The 18,025-nt window shown below is 36.5% G+C and overlaps 1 protein-coding gene and 1 long non-coding RNA gene across 6 annotated transcripts in view; one reads left to right on the top strand and one right to left on the bottom strand.

Annotated features, from left to right (window-relative positions):
* LOC308672403 overlaps positions 1 to 18,025 on the bottom strand; it is a 415,494-nt gene that overhangs the window by 129,599 nt on the left and 267,870 nt on the right. The window lies entirely within an intron of this gene.
* FUT8 (fucosyltransferase 8) overlaps positions 1 to 18,025 on the top strand; it is a 111,935-nt gene that overhangs the window by 55,283 nt on the left and 38,627 nt on the right. For all 5 annotated transcript variants that reach the window (XM_081335124.1, XM_081335125.1, XM_081335122.1 and 2 more), the window contains 2 exons: positions 6,067 to 6,181; positions 8,129 to 8,366. In XM_081335124.1, the coding sequence (XP_081191250.1) occupies positions 6,067 to 6,181; positions 8,129 to 8,366 (353 nt within the window). The remainder of the gene's footprint in view (positions 1 to 6,066; positions 6,182 to 8,128; positions 8,367 to 18,025) is intronic.

Genomic DNA, 18,025 nt, shown 5'->3' with positions numbered 1-18,025 from the left:
ACGGTATGTGATAGACTCATTACATGCAAAGCAAGATAGTTCAAGCCGTGATTTGTCATGATTGTGATGATTATGGCATACAGCTCATGAAAACCCCAAATCCACAATCTCAGAAAATTAGAATATTGTGAAAAGGTGCAATATTCTAGGCTCAAAGTGTATCACTCTAATCAGCTAATTAAGCCATAACACCTGCAAAGGGTTCCTGAGCCTTTAAATGGTCTCTCAGTCTGGTTCCGTAGGAATCACAATCATGGGGAAGACTGCTGACCTGACAGTTGTGCAGAAAACCATCATTGACACCCTCCATAAGGAGGGAAAGCCTCAAAAGGTAATTGCAAAAGAAGTTGGATGTTCCCCAAGTGCTGTATCAAAGCACATTAATAGAAAGTTATGTGGAAGGGAAAAGTGTGGAAGAAAAAGGTGCACAAGCAGCAGGGATGACCACAGCCTGGAGAGGATTGTCAGGAAAAGGCCATTCAAAAGTGTTGGGGACTTTCACAAGGAGTGGACTGAGGCTGGAGTCAGTGCATCAAGAGCCACCACACATGTTGGAGATGTGGTGGCGAAGATGCAACGTATTTTCATATATGGTGGACCTGTAAAAAGGTTAAAGCTTTTTGGATTAAAATCTGGTGGAATATGCAGAAGATATTTAAGAAAAGGATAAAGTTTTGTCCGCAATTGTTTTTACTGGGCATAATTACTGACACTACTGTTGTGGACACCAAGTTGATGTTGAACTTAATTACGGCAGCAAGACTTTTAGTAGGTCAATATTGGAAGAAGGAGGAACTGCCGACTATAGAAGAATGGACTTTAAAAGTCTCTGACCTGGCGGAAATGGCAAAGATATCGGCGTACTTGAAAGACCATTCGCAACAACGTTATATTACGGAGTGGAAAAAATGGATTGATTACATCCAGAATAAATATGGGACTAAAAAGTTTCATTTAGCATTTGCATAAGTTTTGATGTGATACTAGTATTGCTTGTAGTCATTTTACATGAACTAGAGTGCGATAGACTTAATAGCTTATTTTTGTTAGCATATGGTTGTTTATGATTGTTTTTACTTTTATACCTTGTATTTAGCTCTGGGAAGTCGGGGACGGGGAGGGGGGAAGGGGAGGGGAGGAGGGTTGGGGAGGGTTGGGAAGGGGGTGGGGGGAGGGGTTGTTAAAGATAAAATGTATTGAAAAACTTTTCAATTAAAAAAAAAGAGACACCACACACAGACGGATCCTGGACATGGGCTTCAAATGTCATATTCCTCTTGTCAAGCCGCTCCTGAACAACAAACAACGTCAGAAGCGTCTTACCTGGGCTCAAGAAAAACAGACCTGGTCTGTTGCTCAGTGGTCCAAAGTCCTCTTTTCTGATGAGAGCAACTTTTGCATCTCATTTGGAAACCAAGGACCCAGAGTCTGGAGGAAGAATGGAGAGGCACACACTGCAAGATGCTTGAAGTCCAGTGTGAAGTTTCCACAGTCTGTGTTGATTTGGGGAGCCATGTCATCTGCTGCTGTTGGTCCACTGTGCTTCATTAAGTCCAGGGTCAACGCAGCCGTCTACCAGGAGATTTTGGAGCACTTCATGCTTCCTTCCACAGACGAGCTTTATGGGGATGCTGACTTCATTTTCCAGCAGGACTTGGCACCTGCCCACACTGCCAAAAGCACCAAAACCTGGTTCAGTGACCATGGGATTACTGTGCTTGATTGGCCAGCAAACTCGCCTGACCTGAACCCCATAGAGAATCTATGGGGCATTGCCAAGAGAAAGATGAGAGACATGAGACTGAACAATGCAGAAGAGCTGAAGGCCGCTATTGAAGCATCCTGATCTTCCATAACACCTCAGCAGTGCCACAGGCTGATAGCTTCCATGCCACACCGCATTGAGGCAATTAATTGCTGCAAAAGGGGCCCAAACCAAGTACTGAGTACATATGCATGCTTATACTTTTCAGAGGTCTGATATTGTTCTATGTACACTCCTTGTTTTATTGATTGCATGTAATATTCTAATTTTCTGAGATTGTGGATTTGGGGTTTTCATGAGCTGTACGCCATAATCATCACAATTATGACAAATCACGGCTTGAACTATCTTGCTTTGCATGTAATGAGTCTATCTCATATATTAGTTTCCCCTTTTAAGTTGCATTACTGAAATAAATGAACTTTTGCATGATATTCTAATTTTTTGAGTTTCACTTGTAGATACTTATAGCAATAAAAGAGCTTATCACAACTACAATTTGGTAAAAGGCTGTTTATGAAAAAATAATTAGTATTCAGTGTAATTTGGTATTTGTTAAAAATTGTATCATTTTTATTTATTTAGCATATGGCATCTACAGAGGTCATACAATCCTTGATATACAACACTAATAAAACACATGCACAAACATAAATATACGTTTACACAGAGCATCAACATATATGTAAAGTATGTGGACAATACAATAAATGAGATAAAGTATTAAATTAGGGTAAAACCATGATGAAATTGACACAGTATGGCGCCATAGAATCGCAATAGAATAGATGTTATAGTTCAATATCTAAGGAAGCTAACCATCTAACTGCTTCTGGTGTACTCTCAAAGAGATTGTTCCAGATACCTAGAATTTTCGTAAAGGTATATTCTCAAACTGTATATATATATATTTTTTTAATTTATATATTTAAACAGGTTTTACAAAGATAAATAAAACCCCCACTCAAGGTACAAAAAATAAAAAAAACACAGGAAATACAGTAGATGAAAAATCACCAACTCATTCTATTGCATATACATTCTATTGCATGTATACATATACGTATACATACATACCGTATATGTCTGTGTATCTCCTATCTATCCATCCATCCATCCATCCATCCATCTCTATCTCTATCTATCTACAAACATATGTGCATATGCATATACATATACATTTTTTTTAAATAGAACAGTGTGAGATATGAAGATGACGCAGTTGTTTAACATAATTTAACAGTTGATATGGTTATCTGGATTTAAATCCAAGGTACATAAAATCCCCATATCACTTTACTGATTGCTATTTTGATTTCTAAGTTCAGTTCAAGGACAGTCTCAGTAGTGCGTAAAGCCTTAAGCATTTTACAGGACCATCTATTTAAGCCAGTGTGTCCCATACTCTTATCATTAAATTACTTTTTTCAGATCTTATCAAGTATTTTTAATAAAATTATATGACTTTAATAATAAAAAAAGAAATAGTAGAACCAAAAAGGTGTACCTTTCCCAAAATAACAGAAAAAAGAGAACACAAACTTTATGTAGAAAGAAAACTATTCAATCCAGTAAATTTTGACTACGTGGAATAATACTGATTAATATATTCAATTGCAATTATTTGATTCACAGCCTGAGCAATATGTTGGTATTATTTCTGTAAAATCCTTAATAAAACCATAAGAATGAATAAATGCAGTAAAATATTTAATCACTTGTATTAAAGTATATTCTTCTGCATTACTTATAGCTGTTTTATCACAATTGTTGAGACTTCTTAAATCAAAAATATTATAACCATAACAGATCACCACTAATATATACTAGATCAACCTATCTGCTAGATAGGGAATCGTTTTCTTCTGAAAGAATATGAATTATAGAATGTATAAAAGAGAAAAGTTCCAGAAAAATAAGTTTAAGTAGAAAACTAAGATAAACTAAAAGACTTTTTAAAAGACATTCCTTTTTGTTTAGCTGCCATGTTAGAATAACTTCTATATCTGAACTATTAGGAGGAAGGAAAATTTTCCTTTCCTTTCCTTATGCTAAGGATGTTTAGAAAGCAAAAAAGTTTTTTTGTGGTAATGATTCTGGAGGTAGGTCACTTCTAAGAGATTTTCATTTTCTTTAAAACCTTTGGCACATCTGTTGCAAGTTGTTTGTTGGTTTTCAAACAGATTGAAAACAGATTTTTCAAACAGATTGTTACATGTGATTTGCTTATTCAGCTGTGCTTTTTTAAAAAAAATTCAAATGCCCTGATTTCTGATTCAGTTTAACCAGTAAAGTTTTATCTGTATATAAGTTTTATCTAAAATTTTGTATAGAGTAGGGATACTTTTACAGTGGTGAGGTTTTTCTTTTCTAAATTATTCTGAAGCTGTCAGTTGGCTAGGACTTTAGTAAGAAAATAAGAAGAGTCGACATTTGGGAGGGATCCAGAATTATAAATCAGAATATCCATAACAATCTGGAAGGCCTCAAATCCCACTGACGGCAATACTACACATTAGAGAGTACTCTTTTATCCTGGTAAAAATATATATTATAGGGAAAAAATGCCACGAGTTGAAGTAAATCTCCTGTTACATTTTTGAGGGGTCAAAACATATTAACTTTCCAGACATTTTAATATCACTGGTTTGCTTTTTCTGTTTTATATGTATCCTCTTTTTCCTTCTCCTTTTAATTTATATCTTACTTTTAACGCTTGTCATATATGTATGTATTATACTTTATAAACTATTCAGAACTATTCAAGGAGAGGAAGCATATAAATACAGGTAGTCCTCAAGTTATAACCACCTTTGAGCCCCAAATTTCCATTGCTGAGTGAGACAATCACTGCAGTTGTTAAGTTAGTAACACAGTTGTAAAGTGAATCTTCCTTCCCCATTGATTTTTATTGTCAGAAGGTTACAAAAGATCACATGACCTTGAGATTCTGCAACCGTCATAAATATGAGCCAGTTGTCAAGCATCCAAATTTTGATCACGTTACCCTGGGGATGCTACAGTGGTCATACGTGTGAAAAACAGTCACTTTTTTCAAGGCCATTATAACTTTGAACAGTCACTAAATGAATGATTGTAATAAACATTCATGGGATCTTGATCTACTGTGACTCAAGGCTGATACCTTCTTAGTCCTTTGACAGTTCAGTTTTTAATTTAAGATATTTCTCAGTTATTAAATTATTAAGGAGTTTATTAAATTATTAAAGATTAGTAGGAGTTATGGAAGATATAATTCTGCTTTCTGGAAATTGATACTAAAAACCAGAAGTTCTTAGTGTGTTTTGATTGATGGCCTTCTCTGGAATTTAGAGTGCCTGTTGTGGGACTCTTGGCCTCCATTGTAGAGGACTATGGGTATAACCTTACTTGAGGAATGCGGGAAGAAAGAAAATTAAAGGCCACTCCAGTCCTCGAAAAGGGAAAGGCATGAATTTGAAGCAAAACCATCAAAATACTGTAACCTTAACTTGATTCTGTTTGGTATAAACAGAAGGATTTTAATATTTTGTTATTTTGCCCTACAACAATGAAGTAGCATTCCTGTAATTCTTGCATAGATAGTGACCCATTCACCCATTCACAAAATAATGCCATAGTAGCTACGGCCATAGAATATTAATATCCCAGAACAGCAGTACTCAACCTTTCTGGGAACAGGGCCAATTTTGGAAGAAAAATTGTCTTCCACGGACCGGGGAGGAATGGTTTCACATGCAGTCTAGATCCTGTGCATGTGCAGATGAAGCTTCGCTTGCTCACCCACTGCTTTTGTGGCCCAAATCCTAGCATGCCAGGGTCCAATACTGGTCCACAACCTGGGAGTTGGGGACCTCTGTGCTAGAACATGAATTAATTAAACTAATTAATTGTGCAAGAACCTGAGTACATATTCAATACAGACATTGTTTTACAATCTTCCTATTATTTTGCTTGCTTTGACATGTTTCTGATAACGTTGAATATGTGAAGTGTGCATATTTTGTTTTGTTGCCAGTGACTCATTTCACCAATCTGCCCATCAAGAATTCATTCATTATGAATACTCTTTGGAATGGTTAGGAAGAAAAATTAAATCATGTGGGAATGTGATTGTTTAATAGAAAAGGAATTCCCATCCATTGTAATGTTACATCTTAAATGTAACTGTGACATTTATAGCAATAAAGTGGTAAATATATTTATTCTTATGTTAAGATGGTTTGGCAAGAAATACTTTGACTCTGTTACTGATTTTCCTGATAATTTCAAAGGTTGATTTGGAGTCTCTTTTTTAACAGGTCAATAATGACAGATCTGTTCTACCTCAGTCAAACTGATGGAGCAGGTGCTTGGCGAGAAAAAGAAGCCAAAGATTTGACAGAGCTAGTGCAGAGGAGAATAACTTACCTTCAGGTAACAATTCTGGGGAAAGACTATATAGGACATCTTAATATAATAATATACTCAAACAGTATTCAAAACTGTTAACGATTTAGAAAGAAGAACCCCATTAAGTAAATAAAATAATACATTTCATTGGTGGAATGAATTTCCCTGTTCCTTCCTCCTCCTTAGTCCAATCTGCTCAAAAATTTCAGGGGACTCTTCAGAGAAGTGTCAGGTATAATTGGAACTAGAGAAGAGAAAGGAGATGTCCCATTGTGTGACCAGATGGCCATTTGTTTAATATTGGATAGAATCTGATATTTGGTTAAAGGATACTCATTTTTTGCATTTCCAGTCCTTTCAATAATAAAAATCAGTATATTAATCGGATTCCTCAAGCATTTATTATTACTTAATCCAAAAAAGTGTCATTTTACAAAGTTCTGAAGCCACTCTGGAAATTTGTATACACAGTTGTTTGTGAATGAATAAATAGGACTGGAAATGCAAAAAAAGAGTATCCTTTAACCAAATATCAGATTCTATAGAAGAGAACTACATCTTACTTATTCTTCATTGGCAAAGAGTATATTATTTCATCAAGTACAGTTGCGCAGTGCTTTGGATTCAGATTCAGGAAGATGTTTTTTGGAGGTAGTATCTATCTGCATTATCCTAAAGCAGCTAAACTTTTTTATGTATTGCATGGCCGCAGCAGAAGACTGTTTGTTTCTAGCAAAAAATGCAGTTGCTTTAAAGGTTTGTAAAGAGGAATTCATTTCATGCTTCTATGTGCTTAGAAAAACTTTATCCAAAGCACTGCAGAGCCTATTACCAGATATTCCATGTTTGGTTATATCATAAGAATTATTCATTTCTTGGGAAGGTTCTGGAATTCCTAGTTCTAAGGAAAGTTTCATTTAGTTTTTTCTGTGTTGTTGTTGTTGTTAATAATAATAATAATAATAATAATAATAATAATAATAATAATAATAATAATAATAATAATAATAATAATAATAATAAAGTTGGAAGGGGCCTTGGAAGTCATCTAATCCAACCCCCTGCTCAGGCAGGAAATCCTATACCATTTCAGCCAAATGGCTGTCCAGTCTCTCCTTAAAAACGTCCAGTGTTGGAGTATTCACAGCTTCTGGAGGCAGGTTGTTCCACTGATTAATTGTTCTAACTGTCAGGAAATTTCTTCTTAGTTCTAGGTTGCTTCTGTCTTTGGTTAGTTTCCATACGTTGCTCATCTGAATGTTTATGAAATAGTGCTGCTATTTGAGTTAGATTTTCACAGTGAATTTCCGAGGTGAAATAACTTTTTTCACATTTTTTCTGTAACTCTCAAAACAGTTCAGGAAGCACTTATATATGTTTTAGATGAATTCGGATAATTTAATTGGTAATTAAGCATTTTACTCCAAGCATCTTCATATCTCCAGTTTTGTTTTGTGATAATTTATAAATACATCATAAGAATTGGAGGTGAACACAGATTATCCTAAGAATCTTCATATGTAAAGAAAATGTAAATTTAATAAATAACAATAAATGAATAAAATATATTAAAGCAAATGCATAACAGATGTCAAGGTTTCCTGTGAAATAATATTTTAAAAAGAGGTTGGAATAAATAAGAGGTTTTAAAGATAAAATTATTAATATCTGTATTTATTCCAAAGGCAAAATAGCATTGTCTTGTGTAAATTAAACATAACAGTCTTTTAGACAACCTCAGTGCAGGGACAAAATAAGTTCTAAAGTACTTTTTTTTTCTCTGTTACCTTAACACGTAACAGAGCAACAGAGGGAAAATAGCATTAAAAAAAAGTACAAAAAAATTCTAACAGATTAGAGTGTGTCATTTTCCAGGCAAATACATGGTAATTGTTAATTTTTGCTCATATTTATTTTGAAAAAAGTTCTTATACCTCTATTTTTTCTACATGTTCCATTTATTGTTCATAGAACCCCAAGGATTGTAGCAAAGCCAAGAAACTAGTATGCAATATCAACAAAGGATGTGGTTATGGTTGTCAACTTCATCACGTGGTCTACTGCTTCATGATAGCATACGGCACTGAAAGAACATTGATTTTGGAATCTCAGAATTGGCGCTATGCAACTGGAGGCTGGGAGACTGTTTTTCGGCCAGTGAGTGAAACATGTACTGATAGATCAGGAAGTACAACGGGGCATTGGTCAGGTACGTGTCATTGACTTATAGTTATTTCTTTGTATAATAGTTTAAGAGATATTTTTGTCAACCATTTCAGTAGTAATAAAGAACATTGAGGAAAAAGATTATACCTCTTTATTGTAGTTGTAAAGTATCAGATATTTTTATTTTGAAATAAAGAATTAGAAATGGAGAAAAATAACACATTACGGTATTTATCTGAATTTTTTAGCTTTTATTGGTTGAGTAGATAAGTCTGTGATAGGTTCAGGTGAGTGATGCAGAGAATTTTGTTATTTTTCTGTTGTATAGAACCATCCCAATTTACTGGGAAGACTCCATTTAAACTCTGATTTGTTATGATTTGTAGGCACTCCCTAAAATTTACATATTTGTACTTTTGAGAGATGGGGAAATACCTTTTCAAAATTAAAAGTAATCCCCAAGCAAGAAGGGCGGTATAAAAATTAAATTATTATTATTATTATTATTATTATTATTATTATTATTATTATTATTATTATTATTATTATTATTATTATTATTAAAGACATTTATCAAAGGCTATTTGGAGTACTTAAATTTGAGACCCTGGTCTGGGAAGTTGAGTTTTCCAAAGGAGTGAAATTGCCATGACTGGCTAAGCATAATGAATTAGTTCTTAATCTTGTCACTTATGTAATAATATTCTTCAGAACAAATGTATAAGTTATAGGATATAAAAATAAAATTATATTTTAATATGCACAGATGACATACCAATTTCTCAGATAAAGATGCAGTTGGTTTTAGGAGTAGCAGATTACTATGCAGTCTGAAGAACCTTTTTGCCTTTGAATCTAAAGTGGTGTAAAACTCATCCCATTGTGTTATTGACTGGAAGCTAGTCATACATTCAATAAATGTCATTGTAAAAGAGCGTGGTATTCTTTTTTCATATTTGGCCCAAGTTAAAGAGGTATGCCTCCTTGAACTCTTTATTTGATATACCATTTTCAAATGTTTATACATGTGAATCTGTTATGCTGTTTTTCTCTTCCTTCAGTGTGCAATAAGTAATATACAAGTACATTTCCATTGGTTTTCAGGAACCATTGCAAGAGAATGAAAAGGATTGCATAAAATTGTAAATCTCCTGTCTAACTCACAAAGTTTAAATGCCCTGCAAAATTTATAAATTATGTCCCAGTATTCTAAATAAGGCTTTTGGTTAGGAGTGATTAAATATAATTGACTGTCTTATGGAGATATATAATAAATTTTGGTATTTTGGATAAACTGAGGAAGCTTTCGTTATTTTCCCAAAGGTGTTTTTCAGGACTTGGATGATTGAGAATCTCTGTAGACTTTCATTATTTGTTCATACTATCTGAGGATAAGATGTATTATGCCTCTGAATATTTTGACTAATAACTATCTGTATTATCAATAGCATTTAGAATAATCTTCAATATCCTTTTTAGTATTAATGAACAGAAGCTTTTGGTATGTTTGCTAGAATTCAAAAATGCATTCAAATGAAGAATCTTTCTAATACGTCTTTATTGAAAATAAAATTTAGTAACAACATTGAGTGTTCAAACTATATAGAGCTGTTTTATATATCTTCCTCCTAGTTATTGCTATGCTATGGCAGGGTTCTGTTTTATATATAAAGTGCTTAAAATGAATAATAATAAGAATGACAATAATATCTTTATTTATAAGCCACCCAACTCCCAGCAACAACTCTGAGCTGTTTATAGTTGTTAAAAACATTAAACAGAATAGAGCTGGAAGGGACCTTGGAGGTCTTCTAATCCAACCCCCTGATCAAGCAGGAGACCCTATACCATTTCAGATAAGTGGCTGTCCAGTCTTCTTAAAAACCTCCAGTGATGAAGTACCTACAACTTCTGAAGGCAGGCTGTTCCACTGGTTAATTGTCCTCACTGTTAGGAAGTTTTTCTTTAACTCCAGGTTGCTTCTCTCCTTGATTAGTGTCCATCCATTGTTTCTTGTCTTGCCTTCTGTTGCTTTGGAAAATAAGGAGACCCCCCCCCTCTTCTTTGTGGCAGCCTCTCAAATACTGGAATACTGCTATCATGTCACCACTAGACCTTCTTTTCTCTAGACTGGTCTATCCAATTCCTGCAACTGTTCTTCATATGTTTTTGTCTCCAGATCCTTAATTATCTTAGTTGCTATTCTTCGCACTGTTTGCAAAATCTCAACATATTTTTCCTAATGTGGTGACCAAAACTGGGTGCAGTATTCCAGGTGTGGCCTTACTAAGGATTTATAAAGCTGTACTAATACTTCATGTGATTTTGATTCTATGCCTCTGTTTATACAACCAAGAATTGTATTAGCTTTTTTTGGGCTGTTGCCGCACACTGCTGACTGATGTTTAAGTGATCGTCCACTAGGACTCCAAGGTCCTAGGTCCTTTATTTCAAAATAAAGAATACAAAAAAAAAAACCTTGAAAAACAGCATAAAACAAAACCGCATACAAGAAAAGAACAACAATGGCAAAAAAATTGTTCAAGGAGGGGAATGAAAAGCAAGAAAGGGGTTTCAATCACTTTTGTCAGAGGCCTGGAGAAAGAACTACCGTAGGTCTTTAGTGCTCTTTGCGGTACCAGTAGCAGGGAGTTATTTGAATAATACAGTAGAAGCAACCAGTTTAGTAAGGATTGGAGTTGATCTTCTGCTTAAGAGAGGTCTGTAAATCATTTTCAACAGTTTCTCCTCCCCAATCCATTACTGCAATCTAGGCTCCTACTTGCTGCTCTGGAAGCTTAGTAGATTTCCTGGAACTTAGAAAAAGAGACTTCGTGGAAATTACTGCTCCATTGTCCTTTCTTCAGAGATATGTCTATGCTGTGTGCCAAACCCTGTATTCAAGAGGATCCAGCCCGGAGTACAGAATAGTTAAAATATAATTAGCAATCATTATGAACAAAAAATTCTCATTTTCGATGTTCCATTATAAAAAAAAAATTAGATCTAACCATGATCAATTTTCTCTCCTTGGAATTTCATTAGAAAAGTAGCAGAGGGTAATCATCTGTACTACTAGATAGCTGACTAAAAAACAATTGCATTGATGAGATTAATGTTCAGTAGAGATCTAAATGTGCCTATATTTTAGTTAGATTGTTTGTTGTTGTTCTTAACAAAGCAAGAGAACTAGCAGTCCCAGAAAAAAAATTTATTCCTCAAATCAAAGAAAAATAAATTATTTGTAGTTTGTAACCATCTGTTTTGAACCAGCTTGTAGTTTTTAAGATATCAGTTTGAATTCAATACATTTAAGATATTTTTGAATTGGGTTTAGTTCTGCTTCTCCTAAACAGTACTTTCTTGAACTGGTTTTCAGGTTTGTTTTCAGGTTGGGTTCCATTCCTTGAATTAGACTGCAGGATCCACCAAATGAAAAGCATCAACACATGTAAAGGTAGCTGGTACACATAGTTATCCTTATATCTAAAATATGTATGTATGTATGTGTATGCATGTGTGTATACACACACACACACACACATACATACATACATACATACATACATACATACATACATACATACAGTGAGGGGAAAAATATTTGATCCCCTGCTGATTTTATATGTTTGCTCATTGACAAAGAAATGATCAGTCTGTAATTTTAATGGTAGGTGTATTTTAACAGTGAAAGACAGAATAACAACAACAAAATTCAGAAAAATGCATTTCAAAAAAGTTATAAATTGATTTGCATTTTAATGAGTGAACTAAGTATTTGATCCCCTATCAGTCAGCAACATTTCTGGCTCCCGGGGGTCTTTTATAGAGGTAACGAGCTGAGATTAGGAGCACTTTAGTACAGGGAGTGCTCCTAATCTCAGTTTCTTACCTCTATAAAAGACACCTGTCCACAGAAGCAATCAATCAATCAGATTCCAAGGTCTCCACCATGGCCAAGACCAAAGAGCTGTCCAAGGATGTCAGGGACAAGATTGTAGAGCTACATAAAGCTGGAATGGGCTAGATGACTATTGCCAAGCAGCTTGGTGAGAGGGTGACAACAGTTGGTGCGATTATTTGCAAATGGAAGAAACACAAAATAACTGTCAATCTCCCTCGGTCTGGGGCTCCATGCAAAATCTCACCTCGTGTAGTTTCAATGATCATGATACCACCGGCTGAAAAGTCCTGTGTTAGGAATGGTAGCATACACCATCGTCAACATCATCAATAACTTTGTCATTATTCTAATAGCAGCAGAAAGTTGTAAGGTGGTGGTTGGATACTGAGGTTCTCACCTGGAACACTGTTTATCTTGTAGCAGGCTAGAAACTGGGAGACTGCAAGTTCTACTCCCACCTTAGGCACAGAGACAGCTGAGTGACCTTGGGCCAGTCACTTTCCCTCAGCCCCAGTAAGGAGGCAATAGCAAACTATTTCCGCAAATCTTGTCAAGAAAACTGCAGGGAATAGTCCAAGCAGTTACCAGGAGTTAAAGCAAGTACGTGCGTATATACAGTCTGGACAGGGAGCAAAGATCAGAATATATGGGTGGAATAACTAGCTTTCTTGGACACAGTTTTCTATTAATCTCTGCTTAAGTCAGAAAATGTTGTGGATGGGTTGCTTAACAGTTTTTTTCCATGAACAAACAAACAAACATGAACAGTTGTTTTTTCTTAGGACATTCTTACATAAAGCAATGGTTTTACAAAATTTTTGATAAGTATCCTAGTGCTTTTGATAAACTGATGAGATAAAATAAATACATATTTTGACCACTTACATTTAAGAATGAACCAATTTTCCAGACAGCACAATTCTGCCCCCACAACCCCTAATTTTCTGTATCCCAAATTTCTGTACAGAGGAGCAATAATAATTTTCTCAACAATTGCTTGTCTCTAAAAAAGGGATCTCTTCATTCATGATCCAGACTTTTATTTTTTATCTTGGCATTCAGACAGATTTTGGATGAGATCAACCATCTGAGTACACTCATGTACACAGGTGCACGTACACAAATCCCTTGCATGAAGGGCAACTCCCAGTGCAAATCCCATTCATGAAGGCTTTTCCAATTAGGTCCTCATGAGAATTTTGAAAATTTAGGGTCAAGCCTTTCCCGCCGCTGACTTGATTAAAATCAAGGTCACAATAGGTGGAGAAACACAGGACCAATCTTGACTGATTTTGATAATGATATCATGATGCATATAGCACCATCATGGCTTCTCCTGGATATCTGTGCACAGTATCCAGAACTCCACTGTAGCTACCAACAGCAGGATTCAACTTGAGAAAGGTGAATCACAGTTGAAAACTGAAAATATTCCAGCTACATTATTCCATAATGATCATGAGAATGGTGAGGAATCAGTCCAGAACTATATGGGAGGATCTTGTCAATGATCTCAAGGCAGCTGGGACCGTAGTCAGCAAGAAAACAATTGGTAACACACTGCCGTGAAGAACTGAAATCCTGCAGCACCTGCAAGGTCCCCCTGCTCAAGAAAGCACATGTACATATACATTTGAATGATTCAGAGGAGAACTGGTGTTGTGGTCAGATGAGACCAAAATCGAGCTCTTTGGCATCAACTCTACTCGCCATGTTTGGAGGAGGAGGAATGCTGCCTATGACCCCAAGAATATCATCCCCACCGTCAAACATGGAGGTGGAAACATTGTGCTTTGAGGGTGTTTTTCTGCTAAGGGGACAAGACAACTTCACCGCATCAAAGGGATGATGGACGGGGCTTCCTTCCCTCAGCCAGAGCACTGAAAATGAGTGGTGGATGGGTATGGCAATGACCCAAAGCACACAGCCAAGGCAACAAAGGAGTGGCTCAAGAAGAAGCACATTAAGGTCCTGGAGTGGTCTCGCCAGTCTCCAGACCTTAATCCCATAGAAAATCTGTGGAGGGAGCTGAAGGTTCAAGCTGCCAAACGTCAGCCTCAAAACCTTAATGACTTGGAGAGGATCTGCAAAGAAGAGTGGGACAAAATCCCTCCTGAGATGTGTGCAAAACTGGAGGCCAATTACAAGAAACGTCTGACCTCTGTGATTGCCAACAAGGGTTTTGCCACCAAGTACTAAGTCATGTTTTCCGAAGGGGTCAAATACCTATTTCTCTCATTAAAATGCAAATCAATTTATAACTTTTTTGAAATGCGTTTTTTTTCTGGATTTTGTTGTTATTCTGTCTTTCACTGTTAAAATGAACCCACCATTAAAATTATAGACTGATCGTGTCTTTGTCAGTGGGCAAATGTACAAAATCAGCAGGGGATCAAATACTTTTATCCCTCACTGTATGTGTATGTACTGTATATATATATATACACACACAAACTGTATATGCTGTAGCTATTGGGTCTGGTTGACCTTTGATGAAATGAAGGGGAAAGAAAACATACTTAATTGGAAATGACTATTTTTCAGTATTATTCTACACAATGTAGAAAATAATATATTGCTTATATTCTAAATCACATGATATCTTATGATGATGTATATATGAAGACCATGGAACAATTTTTTCTGGTTTTATATTTCCTAACATTCCATTGGCTATTAGGAATAAATTTTATTCCAGCTGCTTCCTAATGACACAAGAATTAAATTCTATGTGCTATAAACTTGCAGCTCTAATTCCTACATACAGTATAATGTTCTTCTGGAAGACAATTTAAAAAAAGTTATATTGAGATGCATAATAACTTCATTATTTGCTAATGATTCAGTATTTAATCTGGTGCATTTTGGGGTTTTTTTTAACTTCTGACTTGAAGTTATTTGTGTACAGTAGTTTCTTGTTTTATCTCAGTTTTCTTTTTTTGTTATTGGAATACATTATAGGATTGTGCTATCACTACAGTTTTTTTAATATAGAATTAGAAAAGTTTGGAAATCAAGTAGTAGCTTTCTTTCCCATTACACCTCAGGAAACTGATTTTTTTTTTGCTCCTATTTCCAAAATAACATGAAGTTAAGACATGACATACCGTATTTTTCGGACCATAAGATGCACTTTTTTCCCAAAAGTGGGGGAAAAAACGAGGGTGCGTCTTATGGTCCGAAGGTGATCCGTATGGCCAGCCCCAACCTCCGCAAGTGGAAAGCAAGGGAGATTGTCAGGAGCACGAATCGGCACGTGCTGAGAAACGCCAATCTCACGCTCCTGCACTCTCCCTCGCTCGGTTTCAGCTTCCCTTGTTACAAGAGAAAGCAGGCTGAAACGGAGTGAGGGAGATTGCCAGGAATGCAAATCGGCTGATCTTGCGCTGCTGCAATCTGCCTCGTTTCAGCCTGCTTTCTCTTGTAGCAAGGGAAGCTGAAACCGAGCAAGGGAGTTTGCAGGAGCGCGAGATCGGCCGATTCGCATTTCTGGCAATCTCCCTCACTCCGTTTCAGCTTGCTTTCTGCAAGACAAAGCTGGGCTGCAGGGCCGCCTCCGCGGGTACTGCTCTAATGCAGAGAGGGAAGGACAAAGAGGGAGGGAAGGAAGGAAGGAAGGAAGGAAGGGACAATGGGAGAGAGAGGGAGAGAAAGAGAGAGAGAGAGAAAGAGAGGGAGAGAGAGAGAAGGAGAAAGATTTTTTTTCTTGTTTTCCTGCTCTAAAACCTGGGTGCGTCTTATGGTCCGGTGCGTCTTATGGTCCAAAAAATACGGTAATTAAGCAACACAGTTCTTCGATGACTTTTCAAATTGGGCTATAGTAATGGTTTATTACAACTGGAATCTTTGGACTTAGTGTCAACTGAAAGGCTATTTACCATCTTCCCTCTACTGAAGGGAATTTCCTCTGAGAAAATTTGTTGTTAGTGAGGGAAAAGTAAAGATGATCCTCAAGTTACAACCATTCATTCAGCGACTGTTCAAAGTTGTGGCAGCATTGAATGAATGACACTTACATGCAGGCTCTAAAATGATGGCCACTGCAGAATTCCAGCAGTCATATGATCAAAATTCATATACTTGGCAACCTGAGCACATTTGTGGCTGCAGGGGTGCTTCAGCTCTGCCTACTCACCTATCTCCCACAATTTCAGATTTTGTGGCCATCCTGCACACTGGTACATGGGGCAGCACTGGACCTGAAGTTGAGGCTGGGAAGCCCCCAGTTGCACCTGCCTTCCAATTTCAACCATCACCACTGCCAAGGAGTGCTAACTCAAGCCCCATGCCACAACCAGCCACCCCAGTGCCATAACGCAAAGCCTCAGCAGCACCCATCGCCTTGCACTCTGCTCTCAAGGGCCAGCCCTGTCACTTTTTGCTCCAATCACCTTGCTGGCCTTACCAACCTGCACTCTTCTAGACCTACCAGCCTTGCAGCCTTGTTCTCTACTCACCCTGCTGGTGTCTGGAAGTGAAAGTTGGACTTTGGTATTGAAGAAGCCAAAAAGAAAAAAAGAGTCATTGAACAAAAGAGTCATTGAACAAATTAATCCAGAGTTCTCACAAATAATAATTATCCTGTTTCAGAACATTATGGAAACCATGCTCTCTGGAGAAGCTTTTAATCCTGGGAAAGGTGGCAGAAAGAAAGAAATTATATTAGTGCCAGGGTGGATGGATTCCATTGGAATACTTGAAAGACCAGGTTAGGGAATGTGGGGAAAATCCATCTAGAAGTCAAACAACACTTCATTTTATTTATTTATTTATTTTATTTTAATCCCATTTATATCCCGCCCTTTTCCGAAGACTCAGGGCGGCTTATAATTTAAGCACAAACCAATGTGCTTAGCAATAGCCTTCATTCTATGTATATGCCTGCTTATTAGGGCTTTCGCCCCCCCCCCCAAGCGGCATTATTACAAAGTCAGCTTATTGCCCCCAACAATCTGGGTCCTCATTTTACCTACCTCGGAAGGATGGAAGGCTGAGTCAACCTTGAGCCTGGTGGGATGCGAACCTGCACTAATTGCAGGCAGCTGATGTTACTTAAGGAGGCATTAGCCCACTACTCCACCAAGGCTCCACCATGGCACATAACCAATTCTATACTAAGAAATATGTAAACATTTCAACATGTTGTTACTGTAGTTATTTGCAATGTATATGCTTATACAGTGGCTCGCAAATTTGTACTTGGTTTGGGCAAAGCAGCACAAAAGATTTTTTCTGCAAACATTTTTTCTGCAAACAGCCTGTCAGAAATTAGAGGGAACATTCCCTATATCATTCTCATGACTTTTTGTGGGTTCATACTTTGCCTTTGGGTGGCCTTGTTTCTCTATCTCCAGTACTAAATTTGGAAGTGTTGTGCATATGTGCACATATATGTCTGTCTGTTTGTGTGTGTGTGTGTGTGTGTGTGTGTGTATGCATATATATGTATGCACAAACACACACATTCTAAATTTAGTGTTGGAAGAAATAAAGATTTTACTTTTAACTGAAATGTTTGCATTATTTTTATAGAAAAACAAAATGTACACAGTTGATCTCATTGAATTGACAGCAGTTCAGGTAATAAATTTTGTTTAATGTTGGACTTAAATAACTGCTACACAGCTTACAGTTGCCATAAAAAACAATTTTATGGCATATATTTGCCATAAAATTCAATTGTTTTAGTTGACTGAACTGTGTTATTACTGCATCCAGTAAGAAAACAAACTTTAGTTAAAATTGAATTTTCCTACCTATTGGGCAATTGAGCTCCTATAAGAAAACAAAAATAGGTG

The sequence above is a fragment of the Vipera berus genome (assembly GCF_964194415.1).
Source record: "Vipera berus genome assembly, chromosome: 1".
Taxonomy (NCBI): domain Eukaryota; kingdom Metazoa; phylum Chordata; class Lepidosauria; order Squamata; family Viperidae; genus Vipera; species Vipera berus.
The sequence above is the reverse complement of the archived record's forward strand: the minus strand, read 5'-3'. Positions and strand labels throughout refer to the sequence as shown.